The sequence below is a fragment of the Aegilops tauschii genome, chromosome 3 (assembly GCF_002575655.3).
Source record: "Aegilops tauschii subsp. strangulata cultivar AL8/78 chromosome 3, Aet v6.0, whole genome shotgun sequence".
NCBI classification, from domain to species: Eukaryota; Viridiplantae; Streptophyta; class Magnoliopsida; order Poales; family Poaceae; genus Aegilops; species Aegilops tauschii.
Window position 1 is genome coordinate 379,521,236 of NC_053037.3, and position 17,388 is coordinate 379,538,623.

Sequence of the window (17,388 nt, forward strand, 5' to 3'; positions counted from 1 at the left end):
TATTGAAGATCCGAGGTCCCCTCACCTCCTAACACAAGATGACATTTGGAGGCGAGGGGATAAAAATTTCCTTGTGATGGCTGCTAGGGTTTCTTCGTCTCCTATGGGGTCTGGCCCATGGCGCGGGCCCTTGTGCAACTGCACTACACTTTGACGCGATGAGTGTCACGTAGGTATTCACCTATGTTTCTCCAAAAATAAAAGTGAAGCGGGACAAAATGTACTTTTCCTTGTATCACCTCTATTATTTTTGGCGTTCAAATTATTCTAGATCATGCAAAGTGGCAAAGTGTCAATAACTTGTGTCCATTCTGGTTCGCTGGATCATTTTGAGCCAATAAAATTCATCATTTGTGAAAAAAAAATAGCTGGTTCGCTAGATGCTAGTTCTTGCTACTGCATTTTTAAAAGCTGTTCTATGCCGTGCTTGCAAAAGACGGATTCTTCCAGCAATGGAAATGATGCCATGCTAGTAGCTTCTGCTGCCGTCCCCAGGGGCGGAACCAGCTCACATTTCGGCATTCCCCGTCGTACGCCACGAGCGATCGATCTTGCTGGCTAGTCTCTTTGGCAAGGGAATCTGGCCGACTAGCTGCCGTGTGTTTTCTAATATGGCTCCACGGCGAGTGGGCAGGGGAAGGGAAGAACACAAGCGCACGCATCGCGACGAGGGGACGCGAAAACCAGTGCCCAGCCCAGCCTAGCCCTGCCCTTTGGGCGCCGAGACGGGTCGCTCGGCCCTCCAGCTGCCGCAGCAGCCGCGCTCCTGCGTTTTGTTCCTTTGCATGGCGCGCACACGTAGGTAGGCGAATGACCCCCATAAACAGCATAAGTTTATGGTTCCATCCATCAGTCTCCTCCTTGATCTACCAACTCTAATGTGGGCGCCGGTGATGGCAGATCGATCATGGGGTAACGAGATGGATTATTGACTTGATTCCCGTGGGCGGCTGCGCTCTTGGCAAACCACAGGCGAAAAAAACGCATTGCCAGGTCGCGGCATCCACCATCGATCCCGATGATCGCTTTAATTTGCCTAAAATCTCCAAAGTGCACGCGCACTATTTGAACGAACCGAGCGGCCCCTCGTGCGCCGTTCGATCTCGCCCCTGATCGTCCCGAAAGTCACATGCGTTACCGACAAATCACCTGGTCGGGGTCCACACTGGCAAATCCCCACACAACCATCACTCCAACCCACCCGCCAGCCACACACACACATCGAAGGCGCGGACGCGCATCTCCACTACTTCCTCGCGTCCGGCGACCGCCGTTAACCGGCCACCGAAGTGCGCCGCCGAGCACGCACGCGAGCGCAGCCTCAGCGGGATCCGGCTGGGAGAGCAGTGGCGTGCCCAATTTGAACACTGACGAGCAGCGCCGCGCCGTCGCGGACCCAGGCCTCCATGCCGGGCGACGAGTAGTGCCTCGACCCCGCCGAAGGCGATGAGCTGCTGACGCAGGCGGGATCTGTCTGCGAGTTGAAATGGCCGCCGCGCGCCCAGGCCAAGCTACTGCTGCTGCGGGCGGGATGCAGCTACGAATTGAAGTCGCCGCGCATGGCTGCTGCTGCTTCTTCGCAGATTCGGCTGGATCTGGCTGCTGCCGCTGCCGCTATTGATTTGGTGATTCTGCAGGTACTGTACTAATGGATTCAACCCGATTTGGTGCTCTGTAGTTTCTGAGCATGTGCAGTACAAGTGCATGGTTCCAATTTAAGTGCCCAGAACATGCTAGCCCCCCTTTTGGAATTCATCTACAAGTTTTCAGAAAATTCAGACTTATATTGTTTTATTTTCTGAAAAAACTACGTAGTCGCATATACCTGATGGTGGAGTTGCACATTCTCATCAACATAGTCGCACATGCATGGTCACGGAGTTGCACACGCACGACTGTGGGAGGTGCTCACATATAACCGCGGAGTTGCACACTCTTGTCGGTATTGTGAGGATAGGGTGTAATTCACCGACCGTAACAAGTCAACTGAAGACTATTCAGTCTAAAACATGTTAGGTTGCTCAGAGAATTGGGATCTGGGTGTAAGTTGATCTATTGTTTACTATTTTTTATTGGCATCCACGATAGTTGAAGTTGCACATATAGTAGTCCTAGTTGGCACATGCACCACCACAGAGTTGCACAATCTGTTCAGCATAGTCACATATGAATTGTCGTGCGATGTGCTCACGCCCCGCTGCGAAGTTGCACACTTTCGTCGGCGTAGTCGCACATGCATGGCAACAGAGTTGCACAATCTGGTCCGCATAGTCGCACATGAGTTGTTGTGGGAGGTGCTCATGCCCGGCCGTGGAGTTGCACACTCTCATCGGCATAGTCGCACATGCATGGCCATAGAGTTGCACAATCTCGTCCGGAAGTCGCACATGAATTGCCGGGGGTGTTGGACACTCTCGTCGGCGCAGTCGCACATGTATGGACACCGAGTTACACACATGAATTATCGTGGGAGGTGCTCATGCATGGTCGTGTTGCACACTCTCGTCGGCACAGTCGCACATACAAGGCCATGGAGTTGCACAACCTTGTTCACATAGTCGCACATGAGTTTTTGTGGGAGGTGCTCATGCTCGGCCACGGAGTTGCACACTCTCGTCGGCATAGTCACGCATGCATGGCAACATAGTTGCACAATCTCGTCTGCATAGTCGCACATGAATTGTTGTGGGAGGTGCCCACGTTCGACCACGGAGTTGCACACTTTTGCGTGCATAGTCGCACATGCGTGGCCGTGGAGTTGGGACATTTTTATAGATATATAGTCCCTCAAACGCGGTTGTGGGGGCTGCACATGCACGGCGATTGCCAGGCAGTTGGCCAGAGCACCGGGGCAGCAGATGAAATTGCACATTTCACTGTTAGAGAGTAGTATGGGGTAGTGCCACTAGTGAAAACCGCATAGCTTGGGCAACAAACGAAGTTGCACATCTCACCGGAAGGAGGCAGTTGGGGGTGAAGGTACCATAGAGGAAAACTGCACGTCTACGGTGTACAAGAAAAGTTGCACATCTCTGTCAGGTAGTTGCACATTGACGGCTAGTCAGTTGCATAAAGCGGGGGCAAAATTGCAAAAAAAAGTTTGTCAAAACATATCCATGCGGGATCTAGTTTCGAAGAGCACATCGCAAGGATTTCAACAGTGACAACGGATCTTAATTTCGATCTTTGGTTCAAAAGTTATGGCTTTTTTAAGAAGCAAAAATTGAAAAACAAACTAGATTGGCAACCTCCTTTTGTGTACAGGAACCACGTACTTTTCTTTTCCCGGCCACTCCAAAGCTCTACCTAGCGCTTGAGCGCCAACTAGACGGGTCCACTTTAATTTGTTTACGGCCTTTTGACCTTGTGGGGATTGTCTCCGGAGCTGAGCTCGAACAGGGTGCCGTTCTTGGATCACACCTGTTGGAGCGGAGCGGAGTTGAGTGTCATCCCGGCCTGTCTCCATGCAAAGAATGCACCTGATAATTTCCCGTCCACGAGCGATCACGGGGATTCCGTTTCCGTAACCGCCCATCTGCACAAACATAAGATCCACAAAAAAGACGTACTCTAATCCAATTCCAATGCGTTGAAACTTGCAAGGCACACCGTCTTGCTTTGGGGAAAACAATGCAAAATCAGCAATACTCTAGTTGGTGTGCTCAGTAGCTAGCTCGTCCTGTCTGCGGTTTGGGCTTCGGCCAACTGTTTCAACCTCTTTTCTTTTTGACGATGAAACGAGCAACTGTTTCAACTTGGGCATGCACCGAGTCTGTTGACCCTGACGTCTGGCTGATTCCCCAGCCGGAGGAACGGAGCTGTCAAAGTTCCCCTGTGCTATCTGTCGGCTTTATGACACGTCGGAACCAGAGCACCTGTGAGGAAGGAAACGCACCTTTGAGGGGTGTTTGTTTCTAGGGATTTTTTTATGTACGGACTAGAAAAAGTCCCTCTTAAAGACTTTTTTATCAAACGGGAGGAACTTTTTAGGGACTAAACTAGGCATTTGGGACTAAATGAAGAAGACTCTTAAGTAGAGTCTTTTTGGGACTTTTTGAGATTTTTCCAATAATGCCCCTCCATGCACCCATTGGCCCGCCACCCCATGGTGTTGTTTGATTGTTATTTTTCTATATACTAGGGGCAACATAGTCATTTAATAACCTCTAGAAAGGGACTAGGGACTTTTTAGTCTCTGAAAACAAACAAGGAGGGACTTTGTAGGGACTAGAAACTTTTTAGTTGGGACTAGAAAAAGTCTTAGGACCAGAGAACCAAACACCACCTGAATCCAACGTGCGCCGGTCCCGGTTAAATAATTACGCACAGATGCAGATGCAGATACAGCGACGTGACATTACATCCTGCGCGCCCGGGGTTAGGTAAAATGGTTTGCTTGATTCGTTTCGGTAGGTTTACATGATCGACCTTGGTGGCATGTCGTTTTTCCTTTCATTTCTGAACGACAGAAGGAAAGTTGACATTTCTTGAGCTGCGCATAGGATATGGTAACTCGTACAAGATGTTAGAATTATTGGGATTTAAACCATCTATTATATTCAATAATTTCTAGAAAAATCCCATAGGCCCGTATGACACGTTCATGCATGACAAGAAAGAAGTTAAAATATTTGCGCTAGTGGAAAATGAAACCGAATGGTGGTGAATGATGACATTCATCTCCTCATTGATGGCATCAATATTTTGGTTTTGGTTTCATTTCTTCATTAGTACATTGGTTTCTTCATACCGTGCGTACTAGCATATTTTGTCATGCAAGAACTTGAAACGATTTGCCTATTAATGGGAGACGAAACTGATCACTTAATAGGATTTTTAGTGCGTCTGTTTCTCCTCTCCTTAATGAGAATTAGTGCGTCCATTTCAGTTTCATCTCGTTGCTCCTATAAGAGGTCGCTCTTCTTTCAAACGAGACACAACTCTTCGCATTGTTCCAGAGCATTGCACCGTCTACCTCTTTCCCATCTTGCTTCCTGGCGTGCACCGGAGAGTGAGACAGCAGGCCTCCGAAACCCCGCCTCTTGTGATCTGGTACGGGAGAGGGGCGATCAGGTTTTTGAGGAGCGTCCTTACGCGATTGATGGAGTCTTGTTTATCGTGGCTGCAAACGGCGACATCACTGACGACGAGTTCCCCAACGACGACTTCTTCCCCGACGTCAAGGACCTCTTCAGCGACATGACGATCGGGACATCTGCACCTTCTGCTACTGCGCCGTATGCCATCTTATCCTCACTGTTAGGGCTAGCATTTGGTTTATTGCTAATAGCAATTGACATGGATATGATGCATTTTGCTTATGATTTTGATTGTATGACTAGTCTCAACGAATTGTTGCTAGTTTCTAGTTTCATCAATATATTGCTATTCATATTTTATCCATTATTTTTCTGGATTAAACTAAACGAGAAAATGCCTAATTATTCAACAATCCAAAAACCTGACATGTGTAGGCAATTTTCTCCTATTGATTTTGCTGCAACTCTCAAGCCCGCACCATTTGAGGGCGTGAACTATAAGAGGTGGCGTGCGAGGGCAGTTCTTTGGCTTACCACCATGAACTTTTTTCACGCCTCTAAAGGCAAGCTAGAGGGAGAGCTGACTACTGAGCAGGAGCAAGCTTTCCAGGCTACAGACACCCTCTTTAGAGGTGCTGTCTTGAGTGTTCTTGGCGACAAGATTGTCGATCCATTCATGACCATCATGGTCGGTAAAGATATGTGGGATGCACTCGAAGCCAAGTTTGGAGTCGCGGACGCAGGAAGTGAGTTGTATATCATGGAACAGTACCATGACTACAAGATGACTGATGACCGCTCCGTTGTTGAGCAGGCTCATGAGATTCAGTCGCTCACTAAAGAACTTGAGCATCTCAATTGTGTGTTACCGGACAAATTCATTGTCGGAGGCATCATTGCCATGCTTCCTCCTTCATGGAGGAATTTTGCTACCTCTCTGAAGCATAAGAGGCAAGAGTTTACTGTTGTCAATCTAATTGGCACTCTTGATGTAGAAGAGAAGGCGAGGGCAAAAGACACACGTGCTCGTTTCCATGAGGGGAATTCCAGTGCCAATTTGGTACAAAAGAGAAATTTCCAAATCCACAAACCCAAGAACAAAAACTATGCGGGCAAAGGAAAATTTGATGGCAAGTACAAAGCCCCACAACCTGTCAACTTCAAGAAGAAGAAGGATACTTATAAGAAGAAAAGAAAGTGCCATGTATGTGGCAGTGAAGAACATTGGGCTTCATCCTGCAAGGACCGCTGGGACATGCGTCAGAATGAGAACAATAGCAAGACCGCTAGTGCTGTTATTGGCGATGTTGACATGAAAGATGTCGGGTATGGTAAATTTCCTACCATCCTTTCAGTATGAAGAATTACACATCCATCCAAAATGTACCTCCCAGGAACAAATCCAATTCTTAATCCAAAGTTCCAGACATTTGTTAAATGAGGATGTCATTCTCCAGATTGGTGGATTGACACCGGTGCCAATGTACATGTGTGTTCTGACATAAACATATTTTCTTCTTATCAGGTCGCAAGAACTACACCCGTGTTGATGGGAAACGGGACACATGCTTCTGTTCATGGTGTTGGTACGATCGATCTGAAGTTTACTTCGGGAAAGATCGTGCGACTGAAGAACGTGCAGCATGTCCCTGCTATAAATAAAAATCTTGTCAGTGGTTCTTGTTTGTGTCGAGATGGTTATAAATTGGTATTTGAGTCCAATAAGGTTGTAGTATCTAAGTGTGGACAATTTGTTGGGAAGGGCTATGAGAGCGGAGGCTTGTTCCGCTTATCTTTGTCAGACTTTTGCACTAAAGTTATTAATCATGTTTGCAGTGAAATCGAATCAAATGTTTGGCATTCACGACTTTGTCATATTAACTTTGGTGTCATGACGCGGCTAGCAAATTTGAGTTTAATCCCAAAATTTACAATTGTCAATGGTTCTAAGTGCCAAATTTGTGTGCAAGCAAAGCAACCTCGCAAGTCTCATGCGACTGTTGAGGCGAGGAATTTGGCACCACCTGAACTGATACATTCAGATCTTTGTGAGATGAATGGTGTGTTGATAAAAGGTGGAAAAAGATATTTCATGACTCTAATTGATGACTCTACTAGATATTGCATGATATATTTGTTGAAAACAAAAGATGAGGCTTTGCACTACTTTAAAATCTACAAAGCCGAAGCAGAGAATCAACTCGATTGAAAGATCAAAAGGCTTAGGTTGGATCGCGGTGGAGAGTATTTTTCCAATGAGTTCAATTTATTTTGTGAGGAACATGGTATAATACATGAGAGGACGCCTCCCTACTCTCCCCAGTCAAACGGGGTTGCCAAACGAAAGAACCGAACTCTAACTGATTTGGTTAATGCCATGTTAGATACAACGGGACTTTCCAGGGAATGGTGGGGGGAGGCTTTGATGACTGCAAGTCATGTCCTAAATAGAGTTCCTACGAAGAATGAAGAGATTACCCCGTTTGAAGAATGGGAAAGGAAAAGGCTTAAACTTTCCTACTTACGAACTTGGGGTTGTTTGGCGAAAGTCAATGTACCAATTACCAAGAAGCGTAAGCTTGGGCCAAAAACAGTTGATTGCGTTTTCCTGGGTTATGCTTTCCATAGCATTGGCTATAGATTTCTAGTGGTGAAATCTGAGGTACTTGACATGAATGTTGGTACCATCATGGAGTCGAATGATGCGACTTTCTTTGACGATATTTTTCCTATGAAGGATATGCCTAGCTCATCTAGTCAGAGGTCACAGACAACTCCTGGACCTACTGTTCCATTGGAACATTCCGAGAAGAAACACACAGATATTCCTGAGGAGGATGACAATGAAGCTCCTAGAAGGAGCAAGATACAAAGGACCACAAAGTCATTTGGTGAAGATTTCATTGTGTACCTCGTGAATGATACTCCCACTTCTATTTCAGAAGCTTATGCATCTTATGATGCTGATTACTGGAAAGAAGCTGTGCGTAGTGAGATGGATTCTATCATGGCTAATGGGACATGGGAGATCACTGATCATCCTTATGGGTGTAAACCTGTAGGGTGTAAGTGGGTGTTTAAGAAAAAGCTTAGGCCCGATGGTACAATTGAAAAGTACAAGGCACGACTTGTTGCCAAGGGCTATACCCAAAAAGAAGGTGAAGATTTCTTTGATACTTATGCGCCTGTGGCCAGATTGACCACCATTCGAGTACTACTCTCATTGGCCGCCTCACACAATCTTCTCGTTCATCAAATGGACGTTAAGACAACTTTCCTAAATGGAGAGTTGGAGGAGGAAATTTACATGGAACAACCCGATGGTTTTGTAGTAGATGGTCAGGAAGGAAAAGTGTGTAAATTGTTGAAATCTTTGTATGGTTTGAGACAAGCACCTAAGCAGTGGCACGAGAAGTTCGAAAGAACTTTGACATCTACGGGCTTTGTTGCAAACGAAGCCGACAAGTGTGTGTACTATCGCCATGGTGGGGGCGAAGGAGTTATATTATGTTTGTATGTTGATGACATACTTATATTTGGAACAAATCTCAAGGTCATTCAGGAAGTGAAAGATTTTCTGAATCAAAACTTTGAGATGAAAGACCTTGGAGTAGCTGATGTTATCTTGAACATCAAGCTTTTAAGAGGTTGTGATGGTGGGATCACTCTCTTGCAGTCTCACTATGTGGAGAAGATTCAGGATCGCTTTGGATATTCAGATTGCAAACCTTCTCCGACACCTTATGATCCGAGTGTTTTAATTCGGAAGAACGAGGGAGAAACAAAGGATCAATTGAGATATTCTCAAATCATTGGCTCGCTTATGTATTTAGCTAGTGCTACGAGGCCTGACATCTTGTTTTCTGTGAGTAAACTAAGCCGGTTTGTTTCAAACCCGGGAGATGTTCATTGGCATGCACTTGAGAGAATAATGCGCTATCTGAAAGGTACTGCGAGTTATGGGCTTCACTATATCGGGTATCCAAGAGTACTTGAAGGTTATAGTGATGCAAATTGGACATCTGATGCTGATGAGCTTAAAGCGATAAGTGGTTATGTGTTTACACTTGGTGGTGCTGCTGTTTCCTGGAAGTCTTGCAAGCAGACCATCTTAACAAGGTCAACAATGGAAGCAGAACTCACAGCATTAGACACGGCAACAGTTGAAGCAGAATGGCTTCGAGAACTTTTGATGGACTTGCCGGTGGTTGAAAAACCAATACCAGCTATTCTAATGAATTGTGATAATCAAACAGTGATCATCAAGGTAAACAGTTCTAAGGATAATAAGAAGTCATCAAGACACGTGAGAAGGAGACTGAAATCTGTCAGGTTCATGAGAAACTCCGGAGTTATAGCGTTGGACTATATAAACACATCGAAGAATCTGGCAGATCCCTTCACAAAGGGTTTATCACGAAATGTGATAGACAATGCATCGAAGGAGATGGGATTGAGACCCACTACATAAGTTGTTCATGGTGGTAACCCATTCTTTGTGATCGGAGATCCCGTGAATTAGAATTGGCGAGGCAAACTATTGGATAACTGAGAGGAGAATATTAGTTGACAAAAATCCACTCCGTTATGATGCAATTCTCTCCTAATCTGTATGGTAGGCTGATATTTATCTTAATGTGTTTTGAATGGCCTGGGTAGGCAAAGATGTTGTACTACAGAACATCTAGAAAGAACACACCTATATGAGTTAGACTGTTAAACGTCGCGGTCTGTGAGAGTTGGGTGTTCTCTAATAAACTCATGAAGAGGCCTCGGAGTATGACGCATATGCTCCTACCCGCGGGAAAGTTTTCAGCGGTCTAGTATCGGTCAAGGCTTTTACGTGAAACTTGTTTGCACAAAACTTGCAGTTCAAGGCGTAGTCCACTGTTCAAGTTGTGAACGAGTGTAGCGTGGAGTTCTAGGTGGAAGTTCAACTTAACAGTCTCCACCGAAACACCGGTATATAAACAATGTTTTGGAACCATAGGCAAACTTGATGTGCCTCTGGGATCTGGTGGGGGATTGTTAGAATTATTGGGATTTAAACCATCTGTTATATCCAATAATTTCTAGGAAAATCCCATAGGCCCATGTGGCACGTTCATGCATGACAAGAAAGAAGTTAAAATATTTGCGCTAGTGGAAAATGAAACCGAATGATGGTGAATGATGACATTCATCTCCTCATTGATGGCATCAATATTTTGGTTTTGGTTTCATTTCTTCATTAGTACATTGGTTTCTTCATACCGTACGTACTAGCATATTTTGTCATGCAAGAACTTGAAACGATTTGCCTACTAATGGGAGACGAAACTGACCACTTAATAGGATTTTTAGTGCGTCTGTTTCTCCTCTCCTTAATGAGGATTAGTGCGTCCATTTCAGTTTCATCTCGTTGCTCCTATAAGAGGTCGCTCTTCTTTCAAACGAGACACAACTCATCGCATTGTTCCAGAGCATTGCACCGTCTACCTCTTTCCCATCTCGCTTCCTGGCGTGCACCGGAGAGTGAGACGGCAGGCCTCCGAAACCCCGCCTCTTGTGATCCGGTACGGGAGAGGGGCGATCAGGTTTTTGGGGAGCGTCCTTACGCGAGTGCTGGAGTCTTGTTCATCGTGGCTGCAAACGGCGACATCACTGACGACGAGTTCCCCAACGACGACTTCTTCCCCGACGTCAAGGACCTCTTCAGCGACATGACGATCGGGACATCTGCACCTTCTGCTACTGCGCTGTATGCCATCTTATCCTCACTGTTAGGGCTAGCATTTGGTTTATTGCTAATAGCAATTGACATGGATATGATGCATTTTGCTTATGATTTTGATTGTATGACTAGTCTCAACGAATTGTTGCTAGTTTCTAGTTTCATCAATATATTGCTATTCATGTTTTATACATTATTTTTCTGGATTAAACTAAACGGGAAAATGCCTAATTATTCAACACAAGAAATATCCGTTTCTCTTTCTCGCGCTGGTTATGTCAAAATCGGAATGTCCATCACCCGGCCTACCGCGTGTACATCCATCCACCCCTCTCAGACGCAGTGAACTTCTCCTTCAGCGGAGGATAATTTTTCCACAAGATCGTAACCGAAAATCCTTATGGCGACAAAGCGTCCCGCTCAGCACCTGCGCCCGGCAACACTGCCCCTTTGTGCTACGTACTTCCTACGCATGCTGACATGCCGAGGTCGTCGCTGCCCCCTCTTTGAGCTTCAGCACACCGTATCACACACGGCCGAGGGGAACATTCCTCGTTCCTGTGTGCTGATCTGATTCCGGGTCCAACAAACCCACCGGGACGCAGAAGCAGAAGCCATGATTTCTTCTTGCTCCCCAAGATAACCCCAATGACGACGACTTTGCTGTAAACTTTTGCACTGCGGTGCACCGATGACAAATGCGACGAGGCAGGCCGAGGACGTCGACGCACGCAGAGAGGAAGGATAAAGAAAACGGAGCTCTGACGCCGGATCGATCGTGCATGCGCCTCTACTCGTCTTGGGGCGATAAAATGGCAACAGGGCAACACCAAGTTTGCTTCCCCGTTTACTATGTCATGCATGTGATGTGGGAATGTGAGCGTCCCTCCGCACTTCAAACAAAGTGGAAGATGCGGGTCCAGCAAGCTAATCTAGCTCTACAAACCCAGCTGCGACTGCGAGCAAGATCCGTTGTATGATTGGCGGTTTTCGGTTGGTCTGCCGTTTTAGTTGGACCTATGGTGCTACATGGGGCAAATCGAAGCCAAGAAGGAAGGAATAATGAAAGCAGAGCGGTAGGAGAAGGTGGACTTGTTTGTCTGCTCATTAGTTTACGAGGGAAAGGATTCAATCACATTGCATGATAAGTCTGACTTGTCTTTCCTTTTCTTTTCTTTTTTGCGACGAAACTTGTCTTTCGTTGTTGCAATAATATCATGGAGATCGACATACATGGGGTGGCCGTGAGCTCATGACCTGTCGTTTTCCAGGCCGATCAGGCCTGCCTTGTGGGTTGTAGCTAGCCATATGACGTCGTGCGGTCTGATACGATCATCATAGTACTACAATAGTAATAATTCTTTGCGTATGCATTGGAATGCTGCTGGTTAAACCTTGGCCACCTCACCTGCAACCGCCAAGGACGAAGAGGTCTATCCGACTTATACGCAGCAGACAAAATCGTGAGAATCTCATCCCCGGCGCACTCATCTAAGATAGAATAACACCATGGGTATAATCTATAATTGAGTTGGCAAAGCAAGGCATGATACTGTATATTGTATATACTTTCGGGGTAAAGCTTGACAAGGTTAAATATACTATCCGAGTTACACATGACCATTTGATATCCGCAAAGCGTTAGCTGGTTGGTGGACAAAGGAGACGTCTCCCCCGCGAAGAAAGAAAGAAAGAAAGAGGTGCGCGTGGATTCTACAAGATGCATTCCCCGACCCCTAGCTAGCTAGATACTTCTTGTCAACAACAAAGCAATCCGATGAAACCAATACCGTTTCCGGAACCTAGCGGTATGTGTCTGATGATCGTGGCCACATGATCCGTCCATCCTAGTAGGATAATATGGCAACCGCAACCAGCCAGCCATCCATTGGTACGACCTTGCTGCTTGCATTTTCTGACGCTAGCTTGACCAGAAGGAAAGAAATAGTAGAGTAAAACGACATGGTCCTTTGATCAAGGCTTGGCCGAAACTGAGAATACGGTCGAGAGCTATAGGCAGAAGACCAAAGAAAGAAAGAAAGCAATATACTACGTAGTAGAGTAGACGCGGGACAAGCAAAGTCCGGCTCTTCTTTCCTTGTCCATCTCGTGTCGACCGATCCACGTCGCACATTGTCTACCAGGTTAGGTCGTTGCCCCACCGAACCTTCCTTTGCGTTCGTGCAACCGAAAGCCGCCGCCGCCGCCGCTGATCCCGACTCGAGCATGTTGCGTCTCTAAGTCATCTTGCTAATTTATGGCTGACGCACGTACTTCTCATGGCCTGAAACGTATCCATCACTATGAAGGTTCGGCGGGTACGGTTGCTGTTTCACACCAAGGAAATTGATGCTACAACACAGTGAGCGTCTTCTCTCGTGTGTTATCGTGAGTTGATCCCTTCCCTTATCAGTTATCACACGGTAGCTCGAATGCAACGAGGTCGACTTATCAACGACGGCTGCGCTGAAGCGCACGTCCTAACAACTCATAAATCCACCTTACTGGACCAAAATTGAGAAATCGCATTGTACGAGTGTTACTTTAAGGTCACCTTATTTTTTTAGAAATTTTCATTCTATTCATCTTCAATCAAGTCAGTACAAAGATAAGAGGTAATAAAAACTACAGCCAGGTCCATGGACAACCTAGCGACGACTACCAACACTGAAGAGAGCCGAATGCGCGTCATCATCTTTGCCCCTCCCTCTCCAAAGTTGGACAAACCTTATTGTAGTAGACAGTCGGGAAGTCTTGCTAAGGACACATAGGACCAGCGTATCAAAACAACAACCATCACCGATAAAAAAAGTCATAGATAAGGCGGATCAAACCTCTAAACTCACAAACAAAGATGAACGAAGACCAGATCCAAACAGGCCATTGAAGACGAGTACCGACCGAATCCCGCGAGATCCAACGAAGACACGCCTCCACACGCCCTTCAATGATGCTAGACGCACCATTGAGACAGGGATAGAACGTGAGAGATATTATTTCTACTGAGGGGCATCGCCGCCGCCACACAACCCCAACCAAGAGGCTGAACCTAACAAGAATGGGAATGAGATCCTCCCACCGACAGGGGGCCAGGGTCCTTCGCACCATCATAGCCCAAAGGCCATTGAAGATGGGGCGAACCGCTGGCGGTGCCCAAGGGAGGAGGAGGAGAGCCTAAGGTCTTTTATTGTGGAGGAGGGAAGAAAAGACAATTGCTACTTTAAAACATCTATAGCCGGGCACCCCAAATCTGTTGGGAAACGTTGCATGGAAAACAAAAATATTTCTACGCACACGCAAGAGCTATCCATGGAGATGCATAGCAATGAGGGGGAGCATATATCTACGTACCCTCATAGACCGTAAGCGAAAGCGTTAGTTAACGCGGTTGATGTAGTCAAACTTCTTCGCGATCCAACCGATCGAGTACCAAACGTACGACACCTTCGCGTCCAGCACACGTTCAGCTCGGTGACGTCCTCGCCTTCTTGATCCAGCAAGACGGCAAAGTAGTGGATGATTTCCGACAACACGACGGCGTGGTGACGGTGATGGTGAAGCTATCTACGCAGGGCTTCGCCTAAGCACTACGAAAATATGACCGATGGACGAAACTGTGGAGAGGGGCGCCGCACATGGTCAATCAATTGTCGTTGCTATGTGTGGCGCCCCCTCCCACATATATATAGGTGGGAGAGAGGGGAGCATCCAGGAGGCGCCCTAAGTAGGGCCGAATCCTACTTGGGCTCCTGCCGTGGCCGCGCCCCCCTTACCATATATACCGGAGGGAGAAAGGAAAGGGGGGAGAGGAAAGGAAGGGGGAGGCCGAATCCCCTCCTTCCTTTCTCCCCATAGGCCAGCTGCCATAGGGGGGTGCGCCAGCCCCTTGTGGGCTGGTGTGCTCCCCTCTAATGGCCCAATAGCCCCATCTTCCTCTCAGGGCTTCCCGGAACCCTTTCCGGTGATCCGATGACTACCCGGTGCACTCCAAAACTCTTTTCGGTGTCCGGATTTCATCGTCCTATATATCAATCTTTACCTCCGGACCATTCTGGAGCTCATCGTCATGTTCGTGATCTCATCCAGGACTCCGAACAACATTCGGTCACCAAATCATATAACTCATATAACACTATATCGTCAACAAATGTTAAGCGTGCGGACCCTATGGGTTCAAGAACTATGTAGACATGACCAAGACACCTCTCAGGTCAATAACCAATAGCGGAACCTGGATGCCCATATTGGCTCCTACATATTCGACGAAGATCTTTATCGGTCGAACCTTATGACAACATACGTAATTTCCTTTGTCCATTGGTATGTTACTTGCCCGATATTCGATCGTCGGTATCTTCATACCTAGTTCAATCTCGTTACCGGCAAGTCTCTTTACTCGTTCCGTAACATCATCTCGTAACTAACTCATTAGTCATTTGCTTGCAAGGCTTCTTATGATGTGTATTACCAAGAGGGCCGAGAGATACCTCCTCGATACACAGAGTGACAAATTCTAATCTCGATCTATGCCAACTCAACAAACACCTTCAGAGATACCTGTAGAGCGTATTTATGATCACCCAGTTATGTTGTGACATTTGATAGCACACAAGGTATTCCTTCGGTATCCGGGAGTTGCATAATCTCATAGTCGAAGGAATATGTATTTGACATCAAGAATGCAATAGCAATAAACTGGACGACCATATGCTAAGCTAACGGATGGGTCTTGTCCATCACATCATTCTCCTAATGATGTGATCCCGTTATCAAATGACAACACATGGCTATGGTTAGGAAACCTTAACCATCTTTGATCAACGAGCTAGTCTAGTAGAGGCTTACTAGAGACAAGGTATTTGTTTATGTATTCATGCATTTATTTAAGTTTCCGATCAATACAATTCTAGCATGAATAATAAACCTTTATCATGAATAAGGAAATATAAAATAACAACTTTATTATTGCCTTTAGGGCATATTTCCTTCAAAATTGGCGTCAAACGCCCGGGCAGATGGTCCGGTCACTGATCGGTCATGAACGACCCAGATGGGTGCCTCAAACGCCCAGGCTGACCGGCACCCCTCATATCCAGCTCAAATGTGAGGCGGATATGGGGGTGCCCGAGCGCGTCCGCCACGTCGGACTGACGATGGAGTCCCACGCGGAATCGCCCGAAAAAGCGCCAGTCCAACGAACGTCTCCTCCGTTGGGAGGTGTGAATGCCGCGTGGCGCCGCTCCGGCTCGCCGCCAGCCTGAGCCCATCCACCTCCTCTCTCCAGGCCCGCCGCTCTTCCCACGCTCTCCGGCTTCGCCATGGTCTGGTAGGAGATAACTGAAGGAAATATGCCCTAGAGGCAATAATAAAGTATTATATATTTCCTTATATCATGATAAATGTTTATTATTCATGCTAGAATTGTATTAACCGGAAACATAATACATGTGTGAATACATAGACTCAAAGCCCTATGCCTTGAGTAAAAGAAAGAGTTCTTGCCTGTGTTACAAGGTGTGAAATTGAGTAAAGACTCAAAGCCCGACCACGGCAGAAGATAGAAAGGGAATGAAAGTCATTCCCTATGCCTTGGCCATAGGTTCTATAAAGTATGCCATGCTGTGTACCAGATCTATTGTATACCCTACACTGATTTTGGCAAGGGAGTACAATAGTGATCTAGGAGTAGATCACTGGACAGCGGTCAAAATTATCCTTAGTGGAATAAGGATATGTTTCTCGATTATGGAAGTGACAAAAGGTTCGTCGTAAAGGGTTACGTCGATGCAAGTTTTGACACTAAATCTAGATGACTCTAAGTCTCGGTCTAGATACATATTGAAAGTGGGAGCAATTAGCTAGAGTAGCTCCGTGCAGAGCATTGTAGACATAGAAATTTGCAAAATACTTACAGATCTGGATGTGACAGACCCGTTGACTAAAATTATCTCACAATCAAAACATGATCACACCTTAGTACTCTTTGGGTGTTAATCACATAGCGATGTGAACTAGATTATTGACTCTAGTAAACCCTTTGAGTGTTGGTCACATAGAGATGTGAACTATGGGTGTTAATCACATGGTGATGTGAATTATTGATGTTAAATCACATGGCGATGTGAACTAGATTATTGACTCTAGTGCAAGTGGGAGACTGAAGGAAATATGCCCTAGAGGCAATAATAATGTATTATATATTTCCTTATATCATGATAAATGTTTATTATTCATGCTAGAATTGTATTAACCGGAAACATAATACATGTGTGAATACATAGACAAACAGAGTGTCACTAGTATGCCTCTACTTGACTAGCTCGTTAATCAAAGATGGTTATGTTTCCTAGCCATAGACATGAGTTGTCATTTGATTAACGGGATCACCTCATTAGGAGAATGACGTGATTGACTTGACCCATTCCGTTAGCTTAGCACCCGATCGTTTAGTATGTTGCTATTGCTTTCTTCATGACTTATACATGTTCCTATGACTATGAGATTATGCAACTCCCGTTTACCGGAGGAACACTTTGTGTGCTACCAAACGTCACAACGTAAATGGGTGATTATAAAGGTGCTCTTGCTAAGCCCGTAGCAGCCACGTAAAACATGCAACAACAAAGTAGAGGACGT

The 17,388-nt window shown here is 46.1% G+C and overlaps 1 protein-coding gene across 2 annotated transcripts; it reads left to right on the forward strand.

Moving 5' to 3' along the window:
* Positions 1–919: 919 nt before the first annotated feature.
* Positions 920–6,890, forward strand: LOC109785161 (uncharacterized). 2 transcript variants are annotated; one of them, XR_012205131.1, is made up of 2 exons: positions 920–1,637; positions 6,565–6,890. XR_012205131.1 is itself a non-coding variant. In XM_073510642.1 (2 exons), the coding sequence occupies exon 2, from the start codon at positions 5,200–5,202 to the stop codon at positions 6,397–6,399; it is 1,200 nt and encodes a 399-aa protein (XP_073366743.1). In that variant the 5' UTR covers positions 1,051–1,637; positions 4,889–5,199; the 3' UTR covers positions 6,400–6,540. The 2 variants fall into 2 exon arrangements, 1 of the variants encoding a protein (XP_073366743.1); XM_073510642.1 differs by lacking the exon at positions 6,565–6,890 and adding an exon at positions 4,889–6,540 and having other exon boundaries at positions 1,051–1,637.
* The last annotated feature ends 10,498 nt before the right edge of the window (positions 6,891–17,388 follow it).

Bases quoted from the DNA above. Each gene is read 5' to 3' on its own strand.
- LOC109785161 (XM_073510642.1), top strand. From the start codon at position 5,200: ATGACGATCGGGACATCTGCACCTTCTGCTACTGCGCCGTATGCCATC.